General features: G+C 32.3%; 2 protein-coding genes and 1 pseudogene across 2 annotated transcripts in view; all 3 read left to right on the top strand.

The window, feature by feature from the left end:
* The window catches only part of pb (homeobox proposcipedia), a 161,783-nt gene extending 161,604 nt beyond the window's left edge, over positions 1–179 (top strand). Inside the window, exon 5 of the mRNA XM_088236185.1 lies at positions 24–179. Coding sequence (XP_088092311.1) covers positions 24–179 — 156 coding nt within the window. The remainder of the gene's footprint in view (positions 1–23) is intronic.
* A 4,282-nt stretch (positions 180–4,461) lies between these two features.
* On the top strand, positions 4,462–4,866 carry LOC148275075 (protein GVQW3 pseudogene; annotated as a pseudogene).
* Positions 4,867–9,153: 4,287 nt separating this feature from the next.
* On the top strand, positions 9,154–12,854 carry Grx3 (Glutaredoxin 3). The gene is made up of 4 exons (XM_088236186.1): positions 9,154–9,359; positions 9,993–10,161; positions 11,978–12,222; positions 12,563–12,854. Exons 1-4 carry the CDS (start codon positions 9,307–9,309, stop codon positions 12,738–12,740), a joined length of 645 nt encoding a protein of 214 aa, XP_088092312.1. The 5' UTR covers positions 9,154–9,306; the 3' UTR covers positions 12,741–12,854.
* Positions 12,855–14,911: the final 2,057 nt, after the last annotated feature.

The following is a 14,911-nucleotide window of genomic DNA, read 5'->3' as shown; positions in this document are numbered from 1 at the left end:
TGACCCCTCCCACGAGCGTCCAGACGGACTCCAGCGACAACTACAGCTCGTTTCACCAGTTCTACGAAGCTTCCCAAGTCCAGCCCGCGTCCGCGGGAGACAACAGCAACAGCTCTTCCGATTTCCATTTCCTTAGTAATCTGGCGAATGACTTTGCTCCTGAATATTACAGTATTTGAGTTGAAGACTACAGTGGGATATTGGTAGATAACCTTTTCCCATGAACATTTCCCGCATCCGAGTGATTAATTTTAAAAAACGTAATTTGTGCTCTCGATAGTGCCTCAGTTTATAGATAAATAAGGCTATAAAACTTAGATATTATTTAGGTATTTTTTGTATAGTTACGTCATTTTAAGTGCTTAAGGAAAACCGAATAAAATCGCAATGTCATTGAAAATTTATTAAAAATGACAGCAAAAAATCACTTGAATTTGCAAATTTTAATGCTTGTCATAAAAAATTATAGGTAGGTAAATTAATCATTGATTTAGGTACTTAATAAATTAACTGGAATGTACAGAAACTATTAAACTTAATTTCAATATTTGTTGTGAAACATACATAACTTTTATTGATTCATTTTATACACATACTCGTACCTATATTATTGAGAAAAATCCGCTGTTTTTTTCGCTTGAAAAACACACGAAAATGGCTCAGTAGTGGCAAAATTCTAATATAGATATAAATTATAACTTATTTCTAGAATTTAAATCCAAGACGTGTAATAAATTTCTTATAAGGTAAATGTATATTGTCGCATGAGCCTGTTAAAGAAATTACTGGAATAGCTATATAATGTATGTAATGCTACACTAGTATTTTGCGGGTAGACAAAAACCAAGATTGTAAAATATGTTTTATTTTGGGTGCCGTGTATGATTTATATGTATGTGTATATCAATATTTAGATGCTATGTACTTAAACCCAATGCTTTAAATTGAATTGCGGATTTATTTTTATTAAAAGGAACTAAGTTACTATTTTCAAAATACATAATTCATTAATTTATTTGTGACCAAAAACAAATTGATCAAATCGGCTTTTCGTAACATTTCATGAAAAATTCATTATATTGATGTAATATGGAGTGTTACTTTTGAGATTCTAATTTAAAAGTTACTATAACATAAAGTTTGGTAGGTACCTAGTAAAAACATTTACCAGCAACCCACAACCATGGCATTTTTACAATATTTTATTTGTTAATGTAATAAGTATGCATCTTTATAGATGGATTCAAAATTTGCCGTAATTCGTCGTAATAATTTGATTTCAAGCTGACCGGAGCATTGCGTCTATAAGGTGAAACTGACGTTATATTGCCGCCTATAAGTGACACTGCCAGTACATTGCCGCCTTTAAGGTTACAAACACTGACGGGGTATTATCGCCTATGATGGGTGGAAATTTTGGTACCTTCTTAATACATTATGAGCACTACTCCAAATTAAACAAACCATACTGTACTTCTCTTACTTTTCATAAAACAAGAAGAAAAAAATGTTGCATTACATTAAAACGTTCATGTTTGTTAGTGAAAATTATTGGCGGAGGTTCATTGAATTTTATTAAAGACATAAAAAACGAGTGATACTTAAATCCACAAATTCCTTATAACCAGTGACCGGTGTCATTGCTTTCGCTACATCTTCATTTTTTATTTATTACAAATATACATATTACAAAAAAATAATAACGTATCCCTAACTCTATGAGGCCAAGAGCCCTGTGTTGAGTTGGGATACAACATAATGGAAAGTGGAAGGATACATATTATTAAATAATACTAAAAATACAAAATATAACGTAAGCATAAAATTGTAATAAACATCTGGACAACACGCTTAATAGTATATAAATATTTGCAATGTCATTGGTCTCTTCTTTTAAACAATACTCGAACCTATGCTCTTCTCCTGAAAATGGCTTTCGTTTTGGAGAACCTAATATGTTCATTGCGACTGGTCAGTCTTTTATTTCTCAATTTATTACTGTAAATATTTAAATGCTTTCAACAGATATCTAGAACCTTTAAAACAAATTAAAGGTTAAGAATTTACATAGCTTGTGACCTGTCATTAGCTGGTTTAAGTGGTTGCTTTAGTGTGTAACATAAACCATTCTGGCTATAAATAAACATCTACATTTCATAAATACTTCCATATGGTCGACCTTACCTATAAAACTTTCCCAAAATTACCTTTATTTGAGGGAGAGGAAGAACAGAATCTTCTTCAGTAGCAGAATGAAGAAAAGTTTTTTTTCTTTTTGTTTTAAAATAATGCAACACAGTACGAATGTATAAGTTTTATACACATATAGATTATTTAGAGTCCTAACAGAAAACACTATTTATCATTTTTAAACATTTCTGGATGTACTATTTTCACAAAGGGGACGATATGTTGATTTTTCTGAAATAAGACAGCTGCAACCCTTTACTTATGTGGGTAATATTTTACCAATTATATCACCTACTCCAAAAACCATTCATTTCTCTTAGAATATCTGTCAATCTTGCTTAAATTCCTAGTGAGTTGAATCCAATATTACCTGTACGTAAAATTATGAGGATTTGTTCTAGCTTTTAAAAGTAGAACCCCGTAGCTGTCAAAATTGACCAAACGTTAAAAAAAATGGCTTCCTGAAAAATATCATAACACATGTCAACGCTATCATTGATTGGTTTATTGACAAGAACTTGTGACGTCATTCAAAGGTGTTAATTTTTATTAAAACTATTTTTATATTTTTTTCCGTAAATTTTTGAGAAACTTCACTCCACAATCAAATGCTCTAATTTTTACCGCGTGTAAGAAATTATTTTTATATCCGCTTTTCCGTAGCACTGAATTTCGTCATTAATTAACTAAGTTGATAGAATGAGTAACGTTAGCCCTACTGGAAATTGTATACAATAAATGTTTTCTTGCGCGCGGTAAAAATTGGAGCATTAAATTGTACGGCAAAGTTTTCTAAAAAATTACTGATTTTTTAAAAAATAAAAACGTTTTGATAAAAACGAACTACTTTAAATGACGTCACTGATCACACAAATCAACCAATGATGAGAGAGTTATGGAGAATTTCTGGTTTGCTTGCCGTCAGTGGACTAATGGGCAGAACTGATAAAAGATAAGCGGAAGAGAACCTCTGACGCCCTAGCGCTAATAATAAAAAAAATAAGACACACCTAAAAAAAAACTCAATTTTTTTTTTTGCTTAATCTATAATTTAAAAAAAAATAAAAACCACTGAACTCCCTATTTCCATTCGTGCATGTGCTTTATAGCCACAGGATATTTGTTAATCTGCATAGGTTCCGTGTGTAAAATGTCATAAGCTATTAAATTATTTAATACTTATACTTTGTAAATTCTAGAATTTTAATCGTTCGTGCGCGTTATCTTGCTCATATTAGTAAATTATTTAAAAATATAAACATTTCAAAAGTCAATCTTTAAATAACGTGAATCTAGGTTTCATACCGTACATGCGCTCTGTAGCTGCAAGACGCAAGACGTGCTGTAATCTAGCTCTTATCTGTTATTAAATCATGTCGTAATTGAATACGAGGAACTGGAATCCCAACCACCCATGCGCCATGTAGCTGCAAGACGTGTTGGGATACTTATTGTTCAGCGCCCTTGAGATGATGTTAACACAAACGGCTCTTCATAAATTACGAATTTCAGTGGTTTTTTATTTTTTAATATTGTTAATAGACTATCAAACTAAGCAACTTTTTAAAAATATTTTTTTATGTGTCGTATTGTCGGCGATACGATTTTTTAAAGTTTTGTAATTTTAAAACTACCCCGCACGTGACATCACTAGTTCTAGTCGGAGAGTTCAGCGGATTGGTTTGTTGGCTTCCCAGAAACCGGAAATTTATTGCAACACTTTATCATTGGTTTACCCGAGTTACTTGTAACAGCTTAAGTAGTTCAATTTTATTAAAATCATTTAATATCATTTCTTTGAATTAATTCTCACATTTTCGAGAAACTTCGCCGTACAAGTTAGTAAACATTTTTTATATCCGATTTCCTGTGGCACTGAAATTCCTCATTACCCATAATAATGATTGCTTTTACTTATCTGTGTAAAAAAAATCGCTTTCACACTTCTTTTATGTTAAAAAAAATATAAAGCTTATTTATGATGATGTAATAACTTATATAAATTTATTTATGTACAATACAAAAAGTATCGCAAATTTTGAATTTCCGCGGATTACGTATATTCGATTTTCGATTCTTTTGTGGCGTCATGTTAAAACTCATGTCTCTAACTTATGCCGACAAGTTCGGCTATTTTGAATGTTCAGTTAATTTTTGACAGCTGCTTTGCTGGATTTACTTCGATTTTTGCCTATTCCAAAAAAATGGATCAAAGAATCTATATCAAATTTTGTGTAAAAAAACAAAATTTAGTGCGCGGTCGCATTCCGAATGTTGACTGTGGCATATGGTGAAGCTACCTTGGACCGAAGCAACGTTTTTTGGTGGTACAAAATGTTCTCAGAGGGCCGAGAAGATGTGAACGACGAAGAGCGTGCCGGACGCCCGAGCACGTCAACAACAGACGAAAACATTAATGAAGTGAAGAAAATAGTATTGGCCAATCGTCGAATCACCGTTAGAGAAGTTGCTGAGGACCTAAACATGTCGATTAGCTCGTGCCATTCGATTTTTACTAATGATTTGGGCATAAGACGGGTCGCTGCGAAATTCGTTCCAAAATTGCTCAATTTTGACCAAAAACAGCATCACAAAAACATAGCTCAGGACCTGTTGGACTCAGTCAGCGACGACCCAAATTCGCTCCAGAGGGTCATTACTGGTGACGAATTATAGGTTTATGGTTATGACGTGGAAACCAAAGCTCAATCATCCCAACGGAAGCTGCCGCACGAGCCAAGACCGAAAAAAGCGCGCCAAGTTCGGTCAAATATGAAGGTTTTGATTACAGTTTTCTTTGATTGCAGGGGCGTGGCGCATCATGAGTTCTGCCACAGGGTAGAACGATCAATAAGAAATATTTCCTGCAAGTTATTTGCAATTTATGCGAAGCAATCCGCCAGAAACGCCCGGATTTGTGGAAGAATAAAAATGAACTTTTGCACCATAATAACGCCCCTGCTCACACATCGTTACTTGTGGGCAAATTTTTGGCCAAAAATAACATACTAATAATGCCACAACCACCGTATTCCCAGATCTGGCCCCCTGTGACTTTTTCTTGCTCCCGAAACTAAAGAGGCACATGAAAGGACGACGCTACGCTAGTATTGAGGTAATAAAGACGGCATCGAAGGAGGATCAGAACAAGATCACAAAAAAAATATTTTTTGAAGTGCTTCGAGGATTGGAAAAAACGTTGGCACAACTGTTTAATATCTGGTGGGGATTACTTTAAAGGGGACAAAATAGATATTCATGAATAAATAAATAATTTTTGAAAAAACACAAAACTAGCGATACTTTTTGAACAGACTACGTACATAGTAACAAATTAATGTTCTTCTTAAACTATCTTTCATATGGTATACAACTAGGAACTTATTACTGCTGGGGGTGTGATGGGGCGAATCACCCCATTCTGAGGTGGGGTAACACTCCATACATTTCTGCCCGTTCTCCGTCATATTTATATGCTAATTTTTCTAACCTCATTATATTAAGTAAACGCACTTGTATGTAAATCATGTAATTTTAAGGACTTAAAGTTCGATATAAAATACTTTCTCGATTCGCACATTAAGTATTTTATCTGTTTTGTACATTATATATTAAAATAGTTATCACCTATTATTACATCGTATTTATAATTTCTAAAATATACATAAATAATATTATTATTACATGTACAGTACTAAGTTCTATAATATATTAAAGCAAATTTTTAAATGTGTTTTTATTGGCTATGAAACTAATTTGATCGTCATCCCTGTTCGTAACCAGCAGTGTATACATCGCCGCCAAAGAGATAAATCAGCCACTCCATTGGACGGCAAGGCTGTTCATTAAATTCTGCATTCAATTGAATGGCTTACGGATGCTTAGCCAAAATGTTGAAAGGATCGCTTAACAAAAAGACTGAACGTCGCTTATCCTTTTTAATTTGACACGACTTGTATTATTTTTTTGTTTATTTTTTTACGTAAAGTTAGGTTAGATTAGGATTAAGTTTAATAAAAAAAAATGTTTTTTTTAGTTAGTTGAATCCAACCAATCCTAACCCGGCGGCTTTTGGTTCAGCCGTTTCAAAAGGTCTAGCTTTCAACTAGCTAACACGTTGAACGTTGAGCTATCCTAACGCATTTAACGAACGGTCTAGCCATTCAATTGAATGCTGGCATTTGATGAACAGCTTAGCCGTCAGATTGAGTGGCTAATTTAATGACGTGGTGAAGAAATATATGAAAACATCAATTGGTAGTACATTAAGCGTATTAAAAACATAAAATGATAAGAAAAAAGTTCCCACATATCCATTGCCTGTATATGGGTATACCATAGAATTAAGAATAGTCCAGAAGGAGCGTAGGATCATATTTGAATACATCGGACTGTGTCCAATAATTCCCCCACTTAGACACACTTTCGCCTCGCGCATACGTTAAGTCGCCGGTTAATGTTGCTTGATGGGAAAAAATAATAATCATAACACAAATGCAAGGTAAAAAAAAAGAAATCTGCTAATTTCTCTAAAATTGTATTGTGCGCGCGGAAACATTGATTGACACAACAGATTAGATAAATAAAGGCCCATTTAATAAGAGTAATTGAATTTATGAACTTTGAACTCAAAATATAAAACAAATTTTATTTGACACAAAACGGATATTTTTATATCATTCTAAATAATATTTGATGTTTTAAAGATAATGTCGTTCAAACGTCCCCCAAGGCGTTGTTTAATCCGAGGTCTAATTTTCATTAGTTTTTTTATTAAATGAGCAAAGTAGGGTAAAAAAATCTACCCTGGCAACACTAACGAAATTTCCATTTTGTTTCTTCGACAATCTGACAGATGGAAAAATAATTCAATTTTTAAGTAATTCATTTGCTACTTCAACATTCGTTTGTTAATTACACATGAAATGTGATGCCATCATGTTTCTTTAAGATCCTAGCAGTATTTCTACACTTTAAAAGGACACAACACGGCATAGTTTAATTAAAATCAGAAGTTGCGCACTGAGCGACGTCTACAAAGAAACTAATGGGGCAAAACGTAAACCTACTCATTTATGAGTAGTTGAGTCGCCTTCTGTTTGATGTGCGTATGCGGTTTTTGGACGATTCTTAATTATATGGAGTATACTTACTGATTTAATCAGTGTTATGCACAGATAGTATCTATTCAGTGGTTTTATGTATAATATAAATTTATATAATTTACACGTACATAAACATAGACATTTCTTAAATTACAAATAATCCTTTTTATCTTTCAAACGATCGTTTGAAATCAATGGTATGACTTTATTTTATTTTTTTATTTTTATTTATTCAGAAAACATACAGTCATACAAAATAAGTATTAAAAACAACAATTTTTTAACATAAAAAGACCAATTAAGTTTTCATAAATTAAAAAGATATAAACCTTAAATGTGACAAAAAAATAAAAAATAATTTTAAGTGAGAAAAGAATAATTGTTGACATTTGCGTTTTCCATGGAGGTAATAAATAAAAATACCGAATGTACACTCCGAGCCATCCACGCACACACATGAACGCACATATAAAACATACACAAACATATACATTACATGCGGCACATATACATAGCATAAATCACTCAAGATGCACATTCAGCAACTATCCCAAATAATCGACCCCATGAAGAAATTTTCTGTACAAATGCATCGTGCAGTTAAAAATGTCTACATCAATACTGAGTCCGTTATCATTTCTACAGGTACGTCTAATGAATGAATTCGAGGTGTAATTGTTTTTACATGTTGGTACAAAAAAAAGGGAATTTAATCTAGTATAGCAAAGAGGACAACGGAAACCAATATTTTGTAAAAGATTCGGCGAATCAACTATATTATTGAAAAATTTTTAAAAGAAAAATTAAATCATATGTAAGGCGTCTTTTTTTAGTGATTCTATATTATAATTGATCAAAGATGATTTATGGAGAGAGGTTATCAAATAATTATAATTTGGTTATATAACACATATGTGGTGAGTATAAATTAATAAGGCATGAAGATAAGATAAATATTTATGATGCCTACTACAATACATAATCTCTACGTCAATAACATAACAAACGTTGATTGAATTGTGCTAACGTAGAGAGCAAATAACACACAAACGAAAAAAAACTAAATACAGTTTTATTTAAACGTAAAATTGTAAAGCAACGACGTACTATTGACAATCATTGAATGTTGTGAAATAAGAACTTTAAAAAAAAAAAACAGTAAAATTGCCTTAATAGAGCGTTGATTAAAAGTTTTTTATAAGGGAAATAACGTATACCTACGTGGGCATAATTCCAGGTACCTAAGAAATTTATTTTTCAAAACAGTTGAAACGGCGGAAACTACATGTTTATTTTATACCTACACTTTTAATTTATACACGTTGGTGGTTATTTTACCTTATTTAATGTTTTATATTCATAAACAAATTAATGATACCTACAAAATTTTCATTTCCATTTGGATTTCGTTTTGATTCACGATACATGAACATTAATAGTGAGGTTAAATATTTTTTCATATATTGGCATTAAACAAAACTATCGTATTTGAAACACCGTGTTTGAAAACATTAGTTCATTTCAAATATCAAAAAATAAGTGTGAATTCAATTCCGAAAAATTTGCGTACCGGCATTTTTAAATAATGGCATATCAATAAAAAAAACTTCATCATGGCATTAGAAAAAAAAATCTGTCTTATGTATAAAATATTTCCTCATGGAACAGCACTGTATTTTTAATAATCATAATAATAATTATGTCCTGAATTCGTCGTAACAAATATTATGTGGATTACCTACGGAATACCGTGAACACACAATAGTGTGAATGCATTACACGGGTATAAAAAAATTACAATATTGGTCTATGGTACTGACCCAAGGCAAATTCTGTGTTTTGTCTGTGATTTCACATTAATATAAGATATCTGTAGTCTGTGATTGGTCTGTGATTGTCTGTGATTAATATCTGTGGAGTTGGTTGCACGTCGATCTGTCGTAGCTGTCGGTATATTTTTTCTAATATTTCTTCGAAGTTAACGAAGCAATAATTAGATATTGGATTGAAAATGCCTTCAATCAAAAAAATTATCTCTCATGAAAACATCCTCAAATATATAAGGTACTTTATGTTATTTACAAACATCATTCTGTCGTGATAAAACAGTAAAACATGCATCACAGGCTATCATTTTGACCCTAATTCGGCTTGTAATTTATATAGATCCTGTGTTTATTACACTTCTAACTATCAAAATTCATATTTTTTTATCGAAAGTACTTATGTGTAATCTCGCAAATAAATACAACGCTGAAATCCATTACCAATTGAATACTTCACTTTGGGAGATTAAGAAAGGGTCTCTGAGATAGTTTGGTCACGTAGAACGAATGGACGACGAAAGAATGGTAAAACAAGTATATATGGCAAAAATGAACCGTAACGTGAGACAAGGACGACCAAGGAAGACGGCATGATCAGATAAACCAAAATCTTAAGTCTGGTCATGTCAAAAAAAGACAGAACCGAAGGGCATGTATGACAAGATATATGAATGTGGAAGAAGCTAGGAATGTATGCCAGGATAGACGTGTATGGCGGTCCATTCTCTCTGCCTATCCCTACGGAGAAATGGCGTGATAGTAGTAGTAGTAGTAGTAAGGATAATAACCCATTTATTTATTCTTTATTGTCGTCATGTTATTACCAGTGCTCATTACACACGATTTGTATATTTAATTTTAATGCTTTCAGCGTACCAAGTTTGTCCATAGTGCATTTTTCTGCCGATTGGGCCCCTCAATGCGTCCAAGTATCAGAAGTGTTACTTGAATTAGCAAATTTACCAGAAATAATATTGAGTGGTGCACAGTTCTGTGTTTGCCCTGCAGAAGATTTGCCGGATTTGTCGTCCATGTTTAAGGTATGGCTCCTTTTTATTTATTTAGCCAATCGACTCTTGCAGGTTGGCTTAAAAGACAATACAGTCATTCAACACTATGACATCTGGTAGATTATTCAACTACATATGAATAATCCATCCACCATTCATGTAAATTGTACTATTTTGTATATAATTAGTCTAGAGAGCAAAGGACCACTTGCTTCATTAATATAGCAAAAACACATGCATTGATGGGGTCCACATTCATGACATGTGCGGTAAGAGATGCCGGGAGGGTAGAAATTCCCTGCTCCCGTGACTCACACTCGAATGGCCCTAGCCGTTAGTGCTGTCCATGCTGCTATAATGTGCGTGCTCGGTATTTTGATCTCTAGAATTATTCAAGTTTTGTTTTCTTCTAAATATCAAAAGTATGGAGTTAAAGTATTGTATACAAATAAGTATTTATTATAATTTTTTTGCATTATTGGAATAGTATTAAGCAGCTGAAAAATCACAATTAATTTGCCACGTAAAACAAGAGATAAGACACTCCACCTTGAAGCTTTTGTAGTTTCAGATCTACATTATTTAATTTTGAAAGTTTGTAATTTCTGGCACGCGCAAGTCTTGCCTGATGTATACGGTTGTCAACCTCGCCCTTTGACTGCCCATCTCAGGTGATAATAAACAGGCTTTTTCCTAAATAAATAAATAACTTCTTTTTTTATCTCTTGTCATTAAATATGTATCCATGAAACATACTTTATTTTATTGTATCCAACCCGTTTACAATAATTAGACATGGAGTAAGAAAATTGAAAAACTGTACCATTTAGTTAAAAATTTATGCTCTATAAGTCAAATCGGTAGAAATGTAAACATAATAGATTTAAAAGTGTCTTTGGATAAAAATGATTACATTTATCTTGCTAAAGGTAATACTGTCTACAAAAACAATAAACAATAATTGTGAAGATCTTACGCATAATAATTGTTCATGAATATTGACACTCCAATTTTTATCAATACTCAACTTGGGAGTTACAACACTACTGCATTCCTTCCGTGTGAACGTAGACCCCTATACACAGCTATCATCAAAGAAAGTTTTAATGTACATTGTTAGCGTTTCGGGTCAACAATAAAAGAATCTGACATAAGTTCAATATTCTGCAGAAAGTGCACTATCACAAGCCCATATTTATCACCATCATCATATACCCATGTCCACTGCTGTCCTCCATATATTTCTGTCTTGCGCTTTCCGCATCCTGTCATCAGCAACTCTCTTTATTTTATCTAATCATCGTGTGGGGAATCTCCCTCTACCTCTTTTTTGTTTTCTCTAGTCTCCATTAAAACGCAGAATATATGACCAATGAGTACTTCCAGTTTTGACATGTAGAGCAGAAACACACTCACCAAATCGACTAGCTCCATGTAGCACAGAGAAAACATAAAAAAGCCATACAACATATAAAACTCTCAGACTGGATAAGAAACACCGAGATATGTACTAGTATCAGACATCATTAAGCTTAAATGGTCATTTGCCGTACATGTTACCAGACAAAAAGGTTTAAAATAATTAAAATAATTTTGTGGACACAAATATTAATTCTGTCATGGATACATTATTTATTAACTTTTAATTATTTATGCCCTTTAAAATTGTGAATAATAAAATGACGCATAATTAAATAGATACATTACGAGCGCGAAGTTGACGGCATTTGGAATTGTACTTTGAAGAAAACTGGCTGATTTTGCACCTGCCTTGTATACTTTGCGCCAAATCTAGTCACTGTATTATTTTTATAAATTTATTACAATACTTTTTCCTTTTTTTTAGGTTGAAGCCGTTCCTACGGTTTTGTTTTTTAAGGATAGCCATTTGATAGACAGAGTAGACGGTACTGATGTTGTAAAGCTGACTGGCAAAGTAAAGCATTTGTGTGATGTTTACAAGGAAACTCTGGAAGAAAGACTTAAGAAGTTGATCAACCAGCACAACGTTATGATTTTCATGAAAGGAAATAGGACTACCCCTAAATGTGGATTTAGTAGAACCCTAATTCAAATAATACAAGATACAGGGTAAAAAATATAATTTATAAGCTATGTTTAAAAGTAAAAGTTCCTGGTGGAAGTTTGTTGTAATTTACTATAGACATAAAAGATGAATGATAATTAAATCAATAAATTTTGAATAGCTAATGATTCACCACTTTTGCTACATCAATTAAACTTTTATGCAAAAACAATCAATCGGAGGGCACGGCACTCCATCCCATAACCCAGCCAGTTATATCGCCTCTGCTTGATCCTGAGGTTTCTGCGTCCGTTGTCTTCTTCATCTCATATGAGTTTTCAATATAAGATGTTTCCATATCTTTATTTCGTTATTTTACTAGGTTTTTTTGTTTTGTTTTTGCAGGGTCGAGTATGAAACTTTCGACATTTTAAATGATGAAGATGTGCGACAAGGATTGAAAACTTATTCTGATTGGCCTACATATCCACAAATATATGTAAAAGGAGAGCTTCTCGGTGGACTAGATATCATTAAGGAAATGTTAGCTGCTGGTGAACTGGAAAAGGCACTAAAATCATAAAGCTATGATTTATTGTTATCAATACTGACATCTATACAAAGATCAAACCGTGAATATTGTTAATTAATACTTGTATGGTTTTTTTTTTATTTGAAATAAATGGTTAATTTATAATTTTGCAATTTTTATTAAATCTAAATACATACTTTTTACAAATTATACCTTTAAAAGTACCTGTGCAAATCTGACAAATCAAATATATTCCTCCTGGTTTTTTATATTTTATTACTACAGTAGAATCCGGGTATTAGAATTGCGGATAATGTTAAAATTCAGTTATTGTTATTATAATCAGTCATTCCCAAAACCATCTATATAAACATAATCCTGACATTGTGATCAAACTTTGCCTATTGTTCTCACTATAGAATTAAGAATAGTCCAGAAGGAGCGTAGAATCATATTTGAATACATCGGACTGTGTCCAATAATTCCCCCACTATGCCCTAATTTTATTCTGCATGCGGAAACATTGATTGACACAACAGAGTAGGTAAGTAAAGGGTCATTTAATAAGAGTAATTGAATTATTGAACTTTGAACTTAAAATACATATAAAACAAATTTTATTTTACATAAATCGGATATTTTTATATCATGTTAAATAATATTTTATGTTTTAAAGATAATGTCATTTAAATGTCCCTCGCGGCGTTGTTTAATCTGAGGTCTAATTTTAAAATCATCATATTATTTAAAACTTTCTAAACATAAGAGTCCAATAATGTAATTATTGGACTTAGGTAGGCACGCAAATAGGTAATTTACCTGAAGCATAACTGTAAGAATGTATAAAGTGTATTCGTTTTTTATTTATCTGATTTACTTTGTGGCGTAAACTGTCAAGTTTAAGGCTATAAATTTAATACAAAGTTCATAATAAAAAGCCTACATATCATGGCAGACAAAAGGGAAAAAATGTGCATTTTATCTCTTAAGAAAACAAAAATTTTGGCGCGCTTTCATAAGTTACCTAAAATGCGTAAACGGAATGCACTGTGTGACTAAAAATTTTGCAACCTCACTTTTGCAAAATATTTTTAAAAAGAGAGGGTTTATAAATTTCCAATCAAAACATAGATTGAAAGAGAGATCGATCTGGGTAAGACAATCAAGTTAAGTCGTAATTAAAATTTTGGTTCAGCAATGTTGGTGAATATTTTTTTTTATTTGCTTAATGTTATCATCGGGTTATCAAAAGTTACAGGACTAATAGAGATCACAATAAGCGGATTCCACATTCCACGCAATGTATTTTGTGCACAGTTAGTCAATCGAAAAATAATTAGACTTTTTTTACTTATTTGTGCATGTTGTGTTCACATATAATTGATGAACAATATAACAAATTGTTATTACTATACCAATGTTGTATGTATGTATTGTTTATTTTTTGTGAACCATAATAAATAAAATTAATATAAAACTGGGCCGCGATTACAAACGCTATCTTCATCGGTACATATCGAGACGGTATAAAGTAAAATCAATATTTATGTACAAAAATGTATACATTTGTATGAAATTTAAAGTGTCTTTGTTTAGTTAGTTCTCTTTCGATTTTCAATAGGGAAGTTCACCGTAGGAACACTAATTTTGGCCTTACAAATATACTTTAATTGTGATAGCTGAAAAGTGTAGAGGTCATCTAGAAAAAGCATCATTCCCTCGGGAAAATTCTTGTTGGAAAAATGAATTAATATTAAACAGAATAACGATGCTACGTCCCCATAGATTAAGGGATAGTCTTTTTTTACATATGATACTTGGAGGACTGGCAATCGATCAGACTACTTTTTATCCTGAAAAAAATGTTTATTTGACAATTGTAGTCTTCATTACTTTTCGAGTTATGACGACTGTAAATACAAGGTAGAAGTTAGTGAATAGAAAGCAGATAGCTGCTAAACTGCCGATATGTACACAGATATAGGTCCATATTATCTGCAGAAGCCGTATTCAGCAAACGAATTGCCCTATTAATGGGTGAATTCTGACTAGTATTTTTATGGCTTCGGGTGCGTAAAACAATGCACGAGATATATCATTCCATCGGGAAAATTCTTATTACTAAATGACAAAAGTAATTAAATAACTTATTTCTCCCTAACACTATGCGAGCTAAACCGCAGATAAAAGCTAGTAATTGATAAATAAAAGTGAGGACGATC

The sequence above is a fragment of the Micrasema longulum genome, unplaced genomic scaffold (assembly GCF_059751315.1).
Source record: "Micrasema longulum isolate JH-2025_06_02 unplaced genomic scaffold, ASM5975131v1 h1tg001520l, whole genome shotgun sequence".
In the NCBI taxonomy this organism is placed as follows: domain Eukaryota; kingdom Metazoa; phylum Arthropoda; class Insecta; order Trichoptera; family Brachycentridae; genus Micrasema; species Micrasema longulum.
The sequence above is the reverse complement of the archived record's forward strand: the minus strand, read 5'-3'. Positions and strand labels throughout refer to the sequence as shown.